Source organism: Phycodurus eques, chromosome 19 (genome assembly GCF_024500275.1).
Source record: "Phycodurus eques isolate BA_2022a chromosome 19, UOR_Pequ_1.1, whole genome shotgun sequence".
Taxonomy (NCBI): domain Eukaryota; kingdom Metazoa; phylum Chordata; class Actinopteri; order Syngnathiformes; family Syngnathidae; genus Phycodurus; species Phycodurus eques.
Window position 1 is genome coordinate 18027253 of NC_084543.1, and position 19829 is coordinate 18047081.

Consider the following 19829-nt stretch of genomic DNA (forward strand, 5'->3'; position numbering starts at 1 on the left):
TGCCATCCAAGCGACGTCTTTTTCACGGACACCCCTGTTTATTAGAGCAAGACAATGCCAAACCACATTCTGCACGTGTTACAACAGCGTGGCTTCGTAGTTACTAGACTGGCCTGCCTGCGGTCCACACCTGCCTCCCCGTTGAAAACGTGTGGCGCGTTATGAAGAGTAAAACACGACAACGGAGACCCCGGACTGTTGAACGGCTGAAGCTGTACATCGGGCAAGAATGGGAAAGAATTCCACCGACAAAGCTTCAACAATTCGTGTCCTCAGTTCCCAAACGTTTATTGAATGTTGTTCAAAGAAAAGGCGATGCAACCCAGTGGTGAACATGACCCTGTGCCATCTTTTTTGGAACGTGTTGCAGCCATAAAATTCTATGTTCGGGATCATTTGCTAAAAACAATCAAGTTTATGAGTATTCAATTAAATATAGGTTGAACATATAGTCAAATGAATTATTTAAATGTCCGTTAATACTTTGCACAACCCTGCGTAGACATCTTTGCCCTTTTTATTTTCTAAAAAGTACAACAAAATGAGTTCGTAGATTTTGTCATTCAAAATGGAATCAAGATGAACACTTTCTGGAAAGCTGTGTTGACCTCAGCTTGACTCCCAGTTTTTATTGGTCTACTTTCAACAGTGAACTTCTTCCGAATCTCCAAGAAGACTTTAACCTGCCCTCACTCTCAACCCCCACCATCTCTCTCTCTCTCTCTCTCTCTCGCCCTCGCCCTGCGCGCGTCCATGTTATAAAAATGATATCTTTGCGCGCGCGTGTGTGTGTGTGTGTGTGGCCGGGTTCAACTTTAGGTCAGTGGCTACAGACGCAGTGATGCACACTCACGCACGCGAGGTTATCCCTGGGCTACAACGCCACATGGAAGTAAACAAGGGCGCGCTCACTGCATTTAGAAGTCAGTATTTGTAACCTGCCTAATGTCTGCATGTGTGTCGGGTAAGTGTGCGCGTGTCGGTTGTTGGTTGGTGGTGGTGGGGGGGGGGGGGGGGGGGGGGGGGTGCGTTCCGGGAGCGTGCGTGTTGTTTACGTGTCCACGGCAGGGCCGATCTGTCAGCGGTGAGACAGTCTGGCTGCTGCTTTTACAGTGACTCATTACACGCATGGATCTGTCTATTATGGCACACGGCGTGTTTTCATTTAAGGGGTCACCATAGTGTGAAGGTGCTGCTGCAACCAAAACAGTCATTCAGCTCGAGTGGACGGATTGTATTTTTAGGACATACAGTGGAGCTTCGAAGATCGACTACCACAGATGCAGGGTGCTTTTGTGTAAAAAAATAAATAATAATCATCATAATAATAATAATTTGACAATTGAGGAAGCCAGAGTAGCCCCACACGGTGAACCCACACAAACACTGGGACAACATGCAAACTGCACAAAAAAGCCAGAGTATGGATTCAAAATCAAAATCTCAGAACTGTGAGACAGTGTAAATCCATCTATTTAGTGCCAAAGACGTATTAATACGTTTCTGGTGTTTTTTTTTTTAAGTGTAATAGCGGGTTTGGCGCAGCTTCACAATAAGTATCAAAGGCCTGGGAAGGACTTCGACATGAGATGGCAGCAGTGGCTTTGATCAGAGCTTTGTCAGCACGATCAGAGAAAGACGACATCTGTTGAGGGCCCATGTGGGCGTGGTGGGGAGTTGTCGGAGAGTGGTTGAGCGCGAGAGACGGTGAACGACAAGTTAGATTAAAAAAAAAAAAAAAAAAAAACATGGAAAAATACAAACAGCTTACTCTAAAAAAAGAGTTCTGCTAACGCTAAAAAGGATGACGACCATCATCCCTTTCTTTTTTGGGGAAAAGGATGACGCTACGATAACACAGGGCGGGTAAGGCTGGTCGTGTAGAGCATTCGATGAGATCGCGACCACGTCACGGTCCACTTCCCCCGAAACGTGGACTGCCAACGGACATTCGGACTCGGATTACAATGAGCCGGATCCGGATGCATCCTGAACTGGGAGCAGCAGGGCGTGGATAGATTTTTTTTTAAATTATTGTCGTTCTTTTATTTTTATAGACAGTGGTGCACTGTGATATGGGTAATGTAGATTTTTTTTTTATTTTTATTTTTTTAACCTTTCCTCATCACACTGTAGCAACAACATAAATATTTTGTGGTAATTGAACGTATTTCTATCAATTGCAGTTGGTGTAACCAGCAGCAGATGCACTCCCACACCCGTTGGCAAGAAAGGTGAAAAAAGTATTTTTCTCCACTTCACACTGCAGCAATGTTTAATTTTATGCTAATTGTTATTTATTTTTTATTTTTTTATCATTTACAGGAAGTGCATAAAGCAGTGGTGGGGTTGTTCATGGCTGGTCGTCTGCTGGCTGGGAACTGACAAAAGTCCCACACGCGCGGACCCACGCGCACAATAGCGCGCACACACACACACACACATACAAACAAACACCTGTACATATTTCAAAAGTTCATGCATCATCAATTACACTTGTAAATAAACTGTCATTTTGCAATCAAAATAGCCTTTTTTGTGTTATGTTGTTCTAGAGTAGGAAACCCTCCATCCATCCATTTTCAACACCGCGTATCCCGGTTAGGGTCGCGGGGGCGCCGGAGCCTAAGGCGGCCGACTTCGGCCGAAAGGCGGCGTACGCCCTGAACCGGTCGCCAGTCCGTCGCAGGGCACATGTAGACACGGACAACCATTCGCACTCATTCACACATTCCCACTGAGTGGGAACTGAACCCAGGCGAGTGTACCACTACGCCATCAGTGACAGTAGGAAACCATGTTTAGATATTTGAGCTATCATAAAAGCAACAAATATTGAAATGAATCACTTTACAAATGTAATATATATTTCATATATCATTGAATATTGAAATATCATTTTCACGTTTTTTTTCCCTTGGTAACAGGTATTTTCAAGAAACCTATCGAGCTTCAACTGCTGTTTACTAAAGAACGGTAAAAGGTAGAAATGCACTTTTTTTGCTGACGAAAGAAGAGGGTTAAAATCTTTCTTGACGTTTCTATAGCTACTGAACACAATTTTCAGTAGGCCTTCAGAAATCAGTCAAAATGCTCAAAAATGGCTGGCACCCGGCTCGCGCAATTTCCGAAAAACGGCTGGCATTAAACGAGTTAAAGGGAATGAGAGGAGCCCCTTGGATTGGTGGCAAATCAAAACACTCCCACAGTGGCGCAGCCCACCCACTTTGGGATCCGCCGGTCTACAAACTGACCGGCACCGGTCAGTTGCGCTGCTTCCTGTGCCGGATTTACGCCGGTCATGAAAATAAGGCCCTCTGTCTTCATAATGTGAACGGCAAAGGGGTCATGGTCTAGGTTAGAGATTTACAACCAGGCTGCTGTGGCACAATAGTGTTTCTAATAGGAGGTTTTCACTCAAAATCTCACCATACATGGCCCCATTCATTCTTTCCTTTGCACGGATCAGTCGTCCTGGTCCCTTTGCAGAAAAACAGCTCCAAAGCATGATGTTTCCACCCCCATGCTTGATAGTAGGTACGGTGTTATTTGGATGCAACTCAGCATTCGTTCTCCTCCAAACACAACAAAGTTGAGTTTGAACCAAAACGCTCTGACCATATGACATTTTCCCAATCCTCTTCTGGATCATCCAAATGCTCTCCAGCAAACTTCCGATGGGCCTGGACATGTACCGGCATAAACAGGGGGACGCGTCTGCCACTGCAGGATTTGAGTTCCTGCCGGCGTAGTGTGTTACTGAGGGTAGCCTTTGTTACTTTGGCCCCAACTCTCTGCAGGTCATTCACTAGGTCCCCCCCCCCCCGTGTGGTTCTGGGATTTTTGCTCAATCCCGAGGGGTTCCCAGGCCAGCCGAGAGACATAGTCTCTCCGGCGTGTCCTGGGTCGTAACCGGGGTCTCCTCCTGGCGGGACGTGACAAAGGGCAGCCTTGGCGGAGTCCAACCCTCGCCGGGAACGAGTCCGACTTACTGTGCGGACCAAACTCTGACACCGGTCGTACAGGGACCGAACGGCCCGTTATTGGTAAATTAGTATACAAAATCAGTTGGTTTGATTAAAAACTATTGATTGGACTTAAAAACACAATTCCAATAATAAATAAAAATGTTCAGTTCAACAAGAATTAACAAGTAATGTCAACAAATAAGATTTAAAATTTAAAATGAAATCTACTCGACTCTTTGAGTTCATTTTCTACGCGAAATAGTTCAGTTTACCGTTCCAAAAATGAACTAGTTCCGTTCATAGTTCATAATTTCAAACTAAATTCACCATTCCCAAATGAACTAGTTCATGTGGCTGACGTGCTATTCCCCTCAAAATACTAGCAATTTCATTTTCCCATTGTTGCCACCCATTCATCCACACTAGTAGCCAGCGGTAGCTTTCTGTGCAAATTGAAATTGCCCCAATAGAAATATATCACATATGAGGCACCTCACTGATGAACATCTGCAGTCCTTCCTAAGACGCTGTATGACTCAGACCTTGAACATGAACAAACACGTTAGCAAGGAAAATGACAAGTATCTTACTGTAAAGCACATTTTGTTCTCTGCAGTTCACATTACCAAAGAATTGAACGACAGTGGATCCCCGCTATTCGCAGTGGATAGGGACCGGGCCGGACTGGGAATAGTGCTAATAATTCACAGCTATTGTAATTGCATTGAAAATGGTTTTTTTTTTTTAAATAAACCCCAAAAAATTATTGAATAAGATGGAATAAACCACCAATAAGCATTTTCGGTGCTCAGTATTTAGTCGAAGCCCCCTTTTGAGCTGATCCAGCCATGAGTCTTTTTGGGAATGATGCAACAAGTTCTTCCACACCTGGATTCGGGGATCCTCTGCCATTCCTCCTTGCAGATCCTCTCGATTTCCGACAGGTTGAATGGTGAAGGTTGGTGGGCAGCCATTTTCAGGCCTCTCCAGAGATGCTCAATTGGGTTTAAGTCAGGGCTCTGGCTGGGCCATTCAAGAACAGTCACAGAGTTGTTCTGAAGCCACTCCTTTGTTATGTTAGCCGTGTGCTAAGGGTCATTGTCCTTTTTGAAGGTGAACCTTCAGCCAAGTCTGAGGTCCTGAGCACTCCAGAGAAGGTTTTCGTCCAGGATATCCCCGTACTTGGCCGCATTCATCTTTCCTTCGATTGCCACCGGTCGTCCCGTCCCTGCAGCTGAGAAACACCCCCGCCGCATGATGCCGCCACCACCGTGCTTCACTCTTGGGACTGTATTGGACAGGTGATGAGCAGTGCCTGGTTTTTCTCCACACATGCCACTAAGGATTAAGGCCAAAAAGTTCTATCTTGGTCTCATCAGACCAGAGAATCTTATTTCTCTTGGACTCTTGGAGTCCTTCAGGTGTTTTTTTTTTAGCAAACTCCATGCGGGGAGAGGCTTCCGTCGGGCCACTATGCCATAAAGCCTCGACTGGTGGAGGGCTGCAGGGATGGTTGACTTTCTAGAACTTTCTCCCATCTCCCGACTGGCTCTCTGGAGCTCAGCCACAAGTGATCTTTGGGTTCTTCTTGACCTCTCGCACCAAGGCTCTTCTCCCCCTATTGCTCAGTTTGGCCGGACGGCCAGCTCTAGGAATCGTTCTGGTCGTCCCAAACGTCTTCCATTTCAGGATTATGGAGGCCACTGTGCTCTTAGGAACCTTTAGTGCAGCAGACATTTCTTTTTGTAACCTTGGCCAGATCTGTGCCTTGCCACCATTCTGTCTCTGAGCTCTTCAGGCAGTTCCTTTGACCTCATGATTCTCATTTGCGCTGACATGCACTGTCTTATATCGACAGGTGTGTGTCTTTCCTAATCAAGTCCAATCAGTATCATCAAACACAGCTGGACTCCAGTGAAGGTGTGGAACCATCTCAAGGACGGTCAGAAGAAACGGACAGCGCCCGAGTTCAATATATGAGTGGCACAGCAAAGGGTCTGAATGCTTATGGCTGTGTGATATTTCAGTTTTTCTTTTTTTAATAAATCTGCAAAAAAAAAAAAAAATCAACATTTCAATTTTTTCTGTCAATATGGGGTGCTGTGTGTACATTAATGAGGGGGGGGAAAGGAACTTAAATGATTCTTGCAAATGGCTGCAATATAACAGAGTGAAAAATATAAGGGGGCGTGAACACTTTCCCTACCGACTGTATCTTGCTAACACATAGACACTACAATATAGTGTTGCTAACCCTAACCAACAATAGGAAGACACGACGGAATGACATCGACGTCACCTCATTCACACATGCAAGTGTATTTAGTTTATATGATTTCATATTTATTTGCAATAAAGTGTGCAGTGGTCATATGAGCTAGCGAATGGTCACCAGGGTTCGCGCTGCCAGGTCGTCACCTCGCCAATGGCCAACTGAAACGGGATGCGGCGAAGCAAATACTGCCCACGTTAGTCACGCCGACGAACGAAAATCGCCTGCATCGAAAGCCCTTCCTTGATAAAAGTCGAGAGTGAGCGCACTCATTCTGCCACGTATAAACGGTGTTAGTGGTTGAGTCCCCCCCAGTTATTTGTTGGCTGGATCCAATGTTGTACTGGTCATACTTGAGAATAATTGATTTCTTTTTTCAATGAATAATGCTGACGATCGACTCCCGAAAAATCGTATGCTTCATCGGATTCGCAATATTTGCTTAAAGTAGCGAACAAAAAAACAAAACAAAAACAGTGTTTCCCCCAAATGGTTCAGCTCTAAACCTAAACCTTGATGACTAGGTAATTTCAATGGGGCTCACATCGTTAAAGCTTATCGGCTTCCCGGTGCCAAGGGCTGGCTGAATGCCGCTGAAGGTTTAGCCGCATAAACACGCATGATGTTGTCGCTAACTACACACAAGCGTGGCAAGGAGATTTTGAGACTGAGCCGCATCGGACGAGAGGTTTCGTGACCCAGTGGCAAGCCCACTAACGTGTATGTAAACGTGGCCATTCATATAAAAGGACAACTCCAGCTGTGTTCGTAACACTGACATCCCAAGTTGCGCCGTTTTCTCAGCCATGAACGCGAGCCACAAAAGCAACCCGAGACGGATACTCACAGATGACGCAGGTGTTTATCACTTCATACACACTCGGTTGTTGACAAAATCTTATGCGAGCTCAATCGTACAGTGCAAATGCGTGGTCAATTGATCCACCTATTTCACACATCCCAACCGAGGGAACGCCACTGACCACCCAGGACCCAGGGAGGTCCCAAGCCCGATCGAAGCGGTCCCAAGGGACAAAACCATACCGCGCAAAGGAGGCCCCCCCCCGACGCGCCCCAGCGAAGTCAACCCCCCAGATAACCAGGCGAGGGAAACCGCAGAACACGTCGATGCCAACACTGAGACAGCCTACCGGGTAAAAGTCTGCAAAAGTCTTACAATGCGGTACAGGTTTTAGACATGCGGTATAAAATGCAGTCATAGACGTCAGACACTGACCGAGAGTGTCGATCGATATCTGCTGTTGCTGTGTTTCTATGATGTATTGCAAGGAATAATCTTGCCAATCAATCAATATTTTGCCCCCCGCCCATTGCTTAAAGCGCAACCAAACTCAAAAATGTTTCGTGGCAGCGATGCAAAATTGCCCTAGTAGAGTTGAAGAAACACAGACAACTTACAAAAAAAAACAAACATATTTTGAAACCCAGCGTTCAAACCAGGTGATGAACAGCAGGATCATGCTGTTGATCATTTGTATTGACCATCATGTCAACTGTCACAACTCGGAGCGATCCACAATCACGTCACGCTGACGTCGGATTTGATTTCGCTTCCTTCACCCGTTGCCCACAATAGGTTACAGCATTAAGAAATGGGTGGGGTCTCTCTGTGTGTCTCACTAATTACATAAGCTCCTTTCGCATTGCTTTACTGGCAAATTGGCGCATCAGAGAGAGCAGCGGTCGTCGCCTGCGCCTTTCCAACAGCGCTCACTGAAGTGGCAAACTCGCAGGTCGACTCGACCGCTAATCCGCTACTACCGCCAGTGGACCAACCATGCATTAATACACACACAGGCAGTAACAATCACACCAATCAACTGCAGTGTGAGCAGACATGTTTGTAGCTTGTATCAACAACTCCCTCCCAATCCCCAGCTCCTGTGCCGCTGACCTGCTAGCGACCCTGACACTTCAGTGAACTCTCAACCAAGTTCAGAGGGAGAGGACTCCTCAGACCTGTACCATACAACTGCATGGTCCGCTCCCACGACTTGGATCAAGGACGAGGATTTTGGTGTCTAAATGTAGTTAGTTGACAATGGCAAAGGTAAATATTCAACTCAAAATTTTATAAAGAGTCCCCCCCCCCCCCCCCAACAGGAAATTTGCAAGAAAATATTTGTTATTTGAATGTAAAACTGGAATGTTTACTTATTTGCACATTTTTGGGACAGGCAAATTACATCGAAGAATGCATCTCACAAAATATTGAAATCCTCCATCCATCCATCCATTTCCCGCACCGCTTCATCCTCACAAGGGTCGCAGGCGTGCTGGAGCCAATCCCGGCTATCTTCAGCGAGAGGCGGGGTACACCCTGAACTGGTCGCCGGCCAATCGCAGAATATTGAAAACAGGTTTTTTTTTTTAAACTGTAACTTGGATATTATAAATAAATACAATAACTCAAAAGTCCAAAAAGTCCAAAAACACTCTAATCCATAGAGTGACAAAATGCTAAGTGAGGCATGCTCATTCATGTGCAGGCCAATGTTTGTAATTGTATTTTGCTAATAATTACAGATGCTGCTCCCCCGGAACAGCAGTAAAGGGAAAAAATGAAATTAAAAAAGAAAAATCCATGTCCTTACTAATGAAAATGCTCAAGCTGTGTGTGATGTGCAAGTTTGTAGCTTGAGGTGAAAATCCGAGGTACATTCCCAGGATGAGGGGATCAAGGGCAGTGTCACGCCTGTGGTTCAACATGTGGTCGCTTGCTGTTCTTCAACTGAACGCAAACACGGCGACGTTTAGAATAACACAGATCTATCGTGACGACGGCTTTTGTCGGCAGACAAAACATCAGCAAAACATCGCAAAATCTCATGTGCCCTTGCGATTGACCGGAGAGACCAGTTCGGGGTGTAGTCCAGTCCGCCCCTCGCTCCCAAAGTCAGTTGGGATAGGCTCCAGCTCAACTGCGACCCTGGTGAGGCTAAGCGTTACGGATGTGATCCCTGAAGCTGGGATGAGGGATGTGGAATTCCGTCTCTCTGGCAGGAAGGAGCCTCAACTGGTGTGCAAAGTCGAGATATCCAGATATAGATATACAGTAGTCGAGCTTGCCTCAGCACACACGCTTGGGCTCTTGTATCAGTCCTCTTGAAAGGGGTTGGACTCCGTTCCACTCTGGAGTTGTGCCTGGCGTGAGGGGCCGAGGCATATTTCCCCCGCCGGCTCGGTACCTGCACGTGGTGTTTACCACAGAAGATGACAGGGTAGCCTCCCTCTGTCTTTGGTTGCGGTATAGGTCCTGACCGTTGTCCATGCCTACGCACCAAACAGCAGCTCAGAGAATCTACCCTATTTGGAGTCCTCCGGAGAACACTTCCAATTGGGATTCCTTCGTTCTGCTGGGGGTCTTTCATGCACGTATGGGCAAAGACACTGAGACCTCGAAGGGCCCGATTAGGAGGAATGGCCCCCCCGACCAGAACCCGCTCAATGCTATGTTATACGATCTTCAGATCTCCATAACTAACACCATGTTTTAACGTAATGGTGGTTACTGTCATATACTGCCCTGCAGTTCCATTGTTGGAGCGGTTTTTTCCCCCCCGTTTGTTTGTTTTTACTCACGCCGCCTTCCCTAGTTTACGACATTTGGTAAACTCTGCAATATAAAAGACGACTCACGTTCACCGTGCAGTCATTTTAGCGTGCGTACACTACTCAAAAGTCCGTTCTTCAGTAAGTGAACATAAAACTGAGTGAATGCGAACCCGAGTTCAGTCAAAAGAACTGTAGAGACCATGACTCCCGGCTGGCCTGGGTAAGGCTCAGGTTTCCCCACCTGCAGCCGGTCACCGTGTAAAAATATGAAAACATATCAGCGTTAGTGTGGTATCAGTCGCAGCAGACTCCGTTTGTTTATTCTCATTTAAATGATCCGAGCACATTTTATGACCGCTTTACACAACGAAAGAAAGGGTTCACATACTTTTTCTCTCACTGTAACATGGTCAGGAAACATGTACTGTATATGCTACCTTTTAGATTATACTCAGTACTGTATCTAAATATGTAGTCGAGGTGTTGTTACAACTTGGAAGCTGGACGAAATACATTGTGGTCGAAACAGAAAAGGAAACAATGTTAGCGCAAAGACAGCTCTATAGCCCTGTCTGCCTATTGTGTTGAAGTGAATGTGCAACCTTTTACTGCCTTGCCAAAACGTTTGATCCCGCCACTAAAACATTTGTCGCTCCCGTTAACACTCAGGAAGGAGTCCTTCTGCATTTGACACAGGAAGGGGACATTTGCCACGTGAAGCCTGGGTTTGATGTTCGGTGCACTGTATCAGTGTGTTGCCTCATAAGTTGCTTTACTTGGTTGTGCAAAAAAAATAAATGAAAAAAAAATAAATAAAAAGGCACGGAACAAATGCGTTAATCATCGCTGACTTGGGACAAGAGGTAGGGCACACCGTGGAATGGTTGCAAGGCAATCACGGGGCGCAATATAAACAAGCATTGTTCACATTCACACCTACGGACAATTTGGAGAACCAAAAAAAAAAAGCATGTTTGGAATGAATGTGGGAGGAAACGGGAGTCGCCGGAGGAAAAACAACACGAGCACAGGGAGATCCCGAGTTCCAATGGAGATTCAAACCCAGATCTCCTGACTGTGAGGCACTTAGGGTAATCACTATAACATCATACTCATTCATCCATTCATCTTCCGTTTCGCTTATCCTGACTAGGGTCGCGGGCGTGCTGGAGCCCATGCCGGGCGACACCCTGAACCGGTCGCCAGCCAACAGAGCATCATACTGCCCTTTTATAACTACACTATTCTAAATCGGCGAGTGAGACCTGCTATGCACAACACACACATGCACACAAAAGGGGAGGTGCCAGTTTGCTTCCTGGGCAGTGCCCTTGAGCACAGCACTGAAACCCTAACTGCAGCCTCTTCCCGGACTGTGTTCTTTATATCCAACGTCACTGTAGCTCCGATAAGCTTTCGGCTTGAAATAATCATATAATCTGACATATTGTTTGTTATAGACTGCTGTTGCTTGTGTAATTTCACCCTCGATTTGGCGGGCAGGTACAAATGGGTTTATCAATAGTTGACCCTTTTCATGATGCTGAAAATGTGTGGCAGATGCTCGATTCACAATGGTTCTTCACACGTTTGGCATAGTAAAATGTCTACTCAAACCAAAATAATAATCCATACACAAGACACTAGAATAGCTTGTATAATTGATGTTATTGGTTGTGTACTCGGGGAGTGATGGCGGCTGGGGGGTGGTCCGGTTCCCGTGCCCCTCTCTTTGGGACTGGGCGGGGTGCTTTGGTTGTGCTCTGGGACACCGCCCCGGGTCCTGGAGAGTGGGTGACGTCGCTCATTCAATAATACTGTAAGTTCCATAGACACCAGAATCAGAATCAACTTTATTTGCCAAGTGTGTCAAAAACACAAGGAATTTGCCTCCGGTAGTTGGAGCCGCTCTAGACATGGTGAATACTTTTGAGACATAAAAACATAAAAACACAGTCACTGAGCGATAAAAGGTTTCCAGTAATGGGAATGCCGATACATTTTTTCACATCATGCAAATGATGCAGAGTCCTCTGGCAATTTAGAGCCGTTTGTAATGACTACTAGAACAATAGTCTGGTGGAGTGACGGTTGTGCAAAGGCTGCAGAGACTTCAAGAACTTTACGCAGCTCAAAGTGGCTCGTAGTGCGATAATCTGGAACAACGTCAATTGTTCAAATGGTGCAGATACTTCTCAGACACATGAGTGGCCAGTGTTGGTTAACTACAGATATGCAAGTAGTGCAGACTGGCGAGACTACTGCAGTGAGTGCACGAGTAATGTATAATTGACCCGACACAGATGTGACTGCAATCTCAAGACCAACGGCCAGCGTGTTAGAATGGAATTGTAGTTAAGTTAATTGTTTAACAAGTTGACGGCAAGAGGGAAGAAGCTGTTGGAGTGTCTGCTAGTTCTAGGTTGCCTTGTTCAATAGCGCCTACCTGAGGGACTGACCAGGATGTGGAGGGTCCAAGGGGATTTTACGCGGTCTTGTCTTAGTTCTGGCAGCATGCAAATCCTCAAGGCTGGGTAGGGGGGTACCGGCAATCCTTTCAGCAGTTTTGATTGTCAGTTGCAGTCGGAGTTTTCTCCTTTTTTTTGTGGCAGCGCCAAATCGAACTGTGCAGGCTTAAATTGTTTGTGTTGGGATCACTAATAATAAGCCAGCTTATATTAAGATATCAAGTCACAGGTTCTTGCTGGTGTTTAGACACTATAAAACGCATCCCACCGCAGCAGTCATCAGTAGCACTGGCTTGCTCACGTCACACACATTGTGTCCTGTCCTCTCTCGTCTTGTTCTAATGGTTAGTCGCTGCATGCTCCATCCACAAATAAGAACACCATTTGACTCTTATGACATGACCTGTGGTCAAATATCGAGACTGTCTAACTACCGCATTGTTCTGCCGTGGTTTGGTCGAGGCAGATCTGGACTCAATTCTCTCTCAGTACAGACCCTGACCGGAGACGGGCTGGAATATACTATTCGTAAAACAGAGTCCAACTGGCATGCGAGGAGCATGGTAACCCTCGGAGGAAAACAAACATGTTTCTTTGTGTATGAGTGTTGGCAGGGTAGCTGCTGGGCACTGATAATGGGGCACTCCAAACGTTTCTCGCCTCATTACGTCTGCGGCGACAGGGATCCTCACATTCGGACATTGACCCGGGTTAAAGTTCACTTGCTGTTTCCCGGTTAGTGTGTGCGGTAGGATATGGCAGGCTCAAACATAAAACACGACGACAGAAAATATTAGCAGCAACTTTCAAAACAAGTGACACCGCGTTTCCCAGCGTTTAGACCGAAAAAGGCTTCTCATTATCCAAAGTCTTTCATCGTTGGTGGGGTGTGCGGGTGGCAATACACTATAGTACACTGTGTCTACTGGCCAAATTAACGCGTATGGCTTATTTGGTAAGTTATTACTTTGCTGCGAAAAGTGTGTAAAAGCTGAAAAACACACCACAATATTGATTTATTGCACTTTACAGCAAATCTTCGATCGAAGGCGCACGTCCATATTGGCTGCTAATCACAGACGTGACGTCACGAGTGCGTAGTTATATTACACACAGGGTATCCAATTGTTGACAATTGCAAATGCGAGTTCCATAAGAAGAGCGACCGAAACGAAGACAACGCTACACACGGGAAGGCCACATTCCCAATTACACTACGCGGACCATATTTATTTACCGTAGCAAATTCAGTCGGAAAGACAAGTCAAGCCAGCCGCCACGATGATTGTTCATACTTATGCATTACGGTAAAATGGCACCAACACGTTGCGAGAGCCGACTTTAAAATAACAAATAATACGGTGGACGGCGCCTCCCTCTGAGGTGGGCCCGGATGGCGTCCACGGACTTCCTTAAACGGTCTGGATATTGCGAGGCTGTCTCGGTTGACGGGCCTCTACATCATCACGTGGACGACAGGGACAGTGCCTGCGGACTGGACCGTTTTAAAAAGGGGGAGCGCGGGGTGTGTACCAGCTTTAGGGGGACCCGCACCTCTCAGCCACCCTGGTACAGTCTATTCGGGGGTTCTGGAGAACAGGGTTCGCCCTGAAGTCGAATCTCAGATTCAAGGGCCGTGGAACAGCGGACCGGCTCGATACCCTCAAGGGCCTATCTCACGGGCGGCGACGTCGCCGAGACTGCTGATGGTGATCAGCTGCGGAGTCCAAAACATTGCTTGCGCTCTCACCAGGAGGGGGTCTGGGACACGTCTCCAGACAGGCGACAACCAAGTTACATGGAAGTCGCTGATATCGGCTTACATACAGTATATATATATTAAAGAAAGAAATAACGCCTGTTATGTGTACGTGTGTGTGCGTGAACCTCCCTGAGGGCGTACTGTGTGTGTTCCGTGCTCATTTGCCGCAGCGCGGATACCATGTCCTCGAACTGAAGGCGCTTTAAACGTTCGGTAAAATCCCAAATTTGGGGGCGATCCAAAGTTCCCACTTTAAAATGTCAGAATTTTTCAGAAAGTTCTCAGTGGGAACTTCCCATTAAAAGTGAATATACGTGAAAACGCCATTATGAAACAAGACATACAACCTTTAAACCTACCTTTAAAAGTCGGGGTGTGGGCCCCCGGTTGACTCGGGGGCTCACGGTGGGTGTCGGCGCCTCCCTTCTGGCCCTGTTCCGGTCACTGGGCTGTGGTTGGTTTTGGGGCGCTGGTTGGACCGCGTGGGGCCACCACAGGAACAAGGCAAAAGAACCTCAAAAAGGTCCTCTACCCAACTACAGGCCAAGGCTAAAGAACCTCCAAAGAATTCTAGTCGCCAGAAGAGCCCGTCTGAGGAATCTCTAAGGTCCTCTTGCTGCCAGAGAGGCGAGTCAGAAGTCCCATTAGCACAGCCAGAGGTGGTCAAAAATCACGACAGAGTGTCATGGTCTGTGCTTTAGTTTGGGTTGTGTTTAGTTTTGTTCAAAGTTTATGGAGCTATGGAGGAAATGACACACTGTTGCTGATATTCCATCGTTGAAATCTATTAAACTTGATGACACGAACACACCAACCACGAGAGTTTTTTTCCTGTAAATTGCATTTTTATTTCACTGAACTTCCAAATCTCATCATTGACACACTTGCTTTGTATTTAACAAGAATGATCATTTACTGATGAATTAATATTTAGTACATCACACCAAATTAAAAAAAACTTTTTGAGGGTGTCTTACAGAGTAGAACGACAAACGTTTGTCTGGAATTGTACGTAAACATTTGCCCATAAACATATTTTTGAAAATGTATATCCCAACGTAGCATTCTCAGTTAAACCATGCGATTGAGTTGAGAGCAATTACATAACTTTGCTCATTTTGTTGTCCACTATTCCACAAAACAAACAAACAAAAATAAATAAAGAAGGTGAGGCGTTCCCGGGCACGTCCCACCGGGAGGAGACCCCGGGGACGACCCAGGACACGGCGGAGAGACGTCGTCCTTCGGCCGGCCCGGGAACGCCTCGGGATCCCCCCGGAAGGGACGGATGAAGTGGCTGGGGAAAGGGAAGTCTGGGCGTCCCTGCTAAAGCTACTGCCCCCGCGACCCGACCTCGGATAAGCGGTAGAAGATGGATGGATGGAAGAAAATATTGAGGTCAGCAATAACCTCCAGATGTTTAAAATCTTTGAAATGCGCTTTGCAAATGTATAGTGTCCACTACTAATCGATTAAAGTGAACAAGATGAAGACTTTTTTCCATTTCCAGGCTTTCGCCGCAGCCTCTTTCAGCTGTTGTTTTTGGGGTTCTTTTTCTGCACTGTACTTCTTGATCTACAGGGCATTCCAAATAAAAAGTGAGAAGAAGACAAAAACATTGATAGCGTATTGATCGTTTGACCAAAAGGTTTTCATGAAAACTAAAGTCAATCGTCCTCACTGCGCCAATCATTTTGGGAGTGTACAAGCAACCGTTGAAAATGTACAACGTAATTCTAATAAGAAGCCAAACGGTACAGTAAAAATGTGTCCGCTGAGAGCACAGAATAACGACAGATACATTACAAAAATGGTCATCGTCAGCAGGCAGGGTTCAACGTTAAACCTGCCAGCAAGGCTGAAAGGAAGCCAAGTCATTATTGCTGTGCTTTATGAATAGAACACATTCATAAGACCCATTTCACCCTGAGGAACAAAACTCGAGAATTCAAAATGTAAAATTTAAAAGCTCTTGAAATGTTAAATATACAAGTATACATTATCATAACATCACCCCCACCCATTTTACATTTTCTTTTGGTGTCATTTACAAAGGAAAAGGGCAACACACACAAGAGTTGAAATTATCAATGGAACCACATCGCTGCCATCTCCAAACACGATCTTAAAATCAGTGTGTGTGATGATGGTCTAACAATTTTTAATCATGTACTATATTGCTGCCCATTGACTTAGACGCATGGTCCATGCCAGATGTGGACTGCGTCTAGCAGATTTCTCATCGTACTTTGGCAAATACTTTGTGAGGTGTGCAAAATGAGAATCCATCAAATAAAGTATCATTTGGAAAGACACAAAGACTTTTTCATACATCACCAGATTACAGTATTTGGATGCAGAGACAACAAACACATTTCATTCAAAATCATAAATGATGGTAGTACCTCATATTGGCATCCATTAAAAGTGTGTTGGCGCTACTTTCTGTCAGCAGTGCGACAGTACTGCAAATGGCAATTTAAGACGTACTTAATGCAGCAGGAATGTCATCTTATATTTTTCTCATCAGATTGCAAATGTAGTACGTTGTATAGACAGTTTCTTCAAGTCTGTGATTTTTGTGGATTATTTTGACAGCATTTATTGAGCTGTCCTGAATGAGTCTATGTGGCCGCAACCTTGAGTTCTTTGGAATCTAGGAAACTTTTCTGGGAAGACCCTGGTTTTTTTTTTTTTTTTTTTTTTTAAAGGTCCCGTATTTTGGATATTTACATAGACCTCCAAAGAGTGATTCTCTAACATGGATTTAGTATAAAAGTGTCAATTTAATTTCCAAAAACACATTGGTTTTGTCATGAGTGTCCAGAAAAGGCCCCTCTGACATCTACTTCTGTTTGACCCAGTTTTGTATCCGCTTTGTCCATATATACTTTCCGCTGATTGGTTACCTCCCACACATTTTTTACGTTGACACGGCTGGCTCGGGAGCGGATCTCCGCTAGTGACGTACATAAGCTTGAGAAATTCCATTGACGTGATTTCAGGCTTCTCGGCAGAAAAACGTCTGGAACTCAGGAATGCGTGGAGGATTATAATTCCGATTTCCCCTATTTGCTGAGGCACCATAGAGCCAAGATTACATCCCAAATACTAGAAAAAGTTGGTTTGGCATAATATGTCCCCTTTAAAGAAAAATCGATAAATTAGCAGTCGTTAAAAAGCAAACGTGATGCTCAAGAGTAAAAAATAAAATAAAATACATTAAGACACTCCCTTTAATGCATCGGCCATTCATTTAAACAGGCTCACCGGAGGAGGTTTACTTGTTGGTAAAGACCCATTTTACGATCAAACACTCAAATTTTGTGCTGAACTTAAAAAATAAGCAGAAAACGTAATAGTTAAAAGTTAAGAAAAGGATAGGATCTTTTTTTATGAACATCAGTCTCTTAAGACGTCATCGGCCATTTTGTTTGTACATTATGGACATGAAAGACTGAACGTTCTTTTCCTCACCTTCTGTAGGTGTCCGAAGAAAAAAACAAATCTACATTTAATGCCTGTATATTAGTCGACATCTTATATTTTGTGATAAAATGGGCTCAAAAGAAAATACAACAACTTCGTCTTCAAAAGAAAGCTTAAAATATGGATTTGGAAGTTCGAATTACAAATGCACATCGGAACACCTCCCATCAATTTGTGGTTCTTTTCCTCTCGTTGATGTCATTGTCACAGTACTGGTTTTGCAGTTATAATCATTGCACCCTTGAAGAAACAAACAAACAAAACTAGTTTGTATTGTTCTTGTTACAGTAAATCAAATACTCGAGTTTTTGTTTTGTTTTTTGTTTTGTATACCGTATTAGGAGTCTGTTCACTGGCTCCTCCGTGTGTACGGTAGCCGTCTCTAATCACTCTGTGGGCCATACTTGGATCCCAAATAGCGGGCGCTAAATTGCATGTTCGCTCATTCTGACAGATTGAGCTCGCTGTTGGCAATAGATGTAAATGTGGTGCAGAGGTTTTGCGCTTTACGTACCATGGAATATTTACGTACCATGGAATATTTAGAAGAGCACCCCAAACACAAAATATGCACCGGCAAATCTTAAGCAAATCAGGCCCCTCTGTGTTTGAGCTATGTGCTTGTCTATTCCTTGGAGTGGGTGATTTCATGTATTGGTTGCAAGTGCTGGTCTGACTGAGTCTGGGCAGTTTCAGTGTGTGTGGAACTATGATTGAGTGAGTGACATATATGACCTTAGGAGGACATGCCATTGACCAGGCTCCTTAGCTGTTTGACCACAGTCTCTATCAGCTTCTGTTTGTCTCTGTCGTTCTTCCTGAACTGAGAAAAGATATTGTTCTTCTTACTGGTGTCCTTCATCCTTGAGACAGAGAGAGAGGGCAATAGAGAGAGAGGCAGTCATTATACAGTGTAATGTACTGTTTATTACTGTGTGATGCAACAAGTTGAGCAATATTTTAATCAGAGCCTGGAATGAAATTTATCTAGGGCAATTATTATGCCTGGTTCACCCCTGGGTAATTTCAATTTAAACTTGTGAAAACTGGAAAACTAAACTGCAGTCTAAATACAACCCCAATTCCAATGAAGTTGGGACGTTGTGTTAAACAAATAACAACATAATACAATGATTTGCAAATCATGTTCAACCTATATCTTTGATTGAATACACTGCAAAGACAAGATATTTAATGTTCAAACTGATACGTTTAGCATATAATTATTTGTTTTGAGCAAATAATCATGAACTTGGAATTTGATGGCTGCCGCACGTTCCAAAAAAGCCGGGGCAGGGTCATGTTTAGCACTGCGTTGCATCACCTTTTCTTTGAACAACATTCAATAAACGTGTGGGAACTGAGGACACCAATTGTTGAAGCTTTGTAGGTGGAATTCTTTCCCATTCTTGCTTGAACAGTCCGGGGTCTCCGTTGTCGTATTTTACGCTTCATAATGCGGCGCACATTTTCTGGACTGCGGGCAGGCCAGTCTAGTACCCGCACTCTTAACTACGAAGCACGTGCAGAAGGTGGTTTGGCATCGTCTCGCTGAAATAAGCAGGGGCGTCCATGAAAAAGATGTTGCTTGGATGGCAGCATATGTTTCTCCAAAACCTGTATGTACTGTTCAGCATTAATGGTGCCTTCACAGATGTCTAAGTTACCCATACCATTGGCACGAACACAGCCCTGGACTGTAGATGATGAAATCCCTCAATGCCTTGCAATTGTACATTGAGGAACATTGTCCTTAAACTGTTCGACTATTTTCTCACGCACTTGTTCAGAGGTGAACCTCGCCCCATCTTTGCTTGTGAATGACTGAGCAATTGAGGGACGCTCCTCCTCTTTTTGGCCACCTGTCCCATCTTTGCAGCCATAAAATTCTGCGTTAATGATTATTTTCTAAAAACAATAAAGTTGATCAGTTTGAACATGAAATATCTTTTCTTTGTTGTGTATTCAATTAAATATAGGTGGAACATGATTTGAAAATCATTGTATCGTATTTTTATTTATGTTAAACACAACGTCCCAACTTCATTGGAATTGGGGTTGTATATAGCGCATTTCATACACAAGGTAACACAATGTGCTTTACATGATTCAAGCATTTTAAAAACAAAGAAAAACAAACAGCTTATACACTTTTCAAACAAAGAGAGAGAGAAAAGTACAATTAAACCAGTTGAAATGCTCTAAAAAGCATGAAAGAAAAAAAAAATGTTTTTAACCTGGACTTCAGTTGATATACCATTAGCATTTATTTGATGTATTCAGGACCTAAACCA

General features: G+C 44.6%; 1 protein-coding gene and 1 long non-coding RNA gene across 5 annotated transcripts in view; one reads left to right on the forward strand and one right to left on the reverse strand.

Annotated features, from left to right (window-relative positions):
- The first annotated feature begins 836 nt into the window (after positions 1-836).
- On the forward strand, positions 837-2476 carry LOC133417829 (uncharacterized). Its single transcript, XR_009770404.1, has 3 exons — positions 837-964; positions 2187-2234; positions 2326-2476. It is a non-coding gene; the product is annotated as an uncharacterized LOC133417829 (long non-coding RNA).
- Positions 2477-14879: 12403 nt separating this feature from the next.
- exoc6 (exocyst complex component 6) overlaps positions 14880-19829 on the reverse strand; it is a 53295-nt gene continuing 48345 nt past the window's right edge. For all 4 annotated transcript variants that reach the window (XM_061706094.1, XM_061706093.1, XM_061706096.1 and 1 more), the window contains one exon: positions 14880-18398. In XM_061706094.1, the coding sequence (XP_061562078.1) occupies positions 18272-18398 (127 nt within the window). In that variant the 3' untranslated portion in view covers positions 14880-18271. The remainder of the gene's footprint in view (positions 18399-19829) is intronic.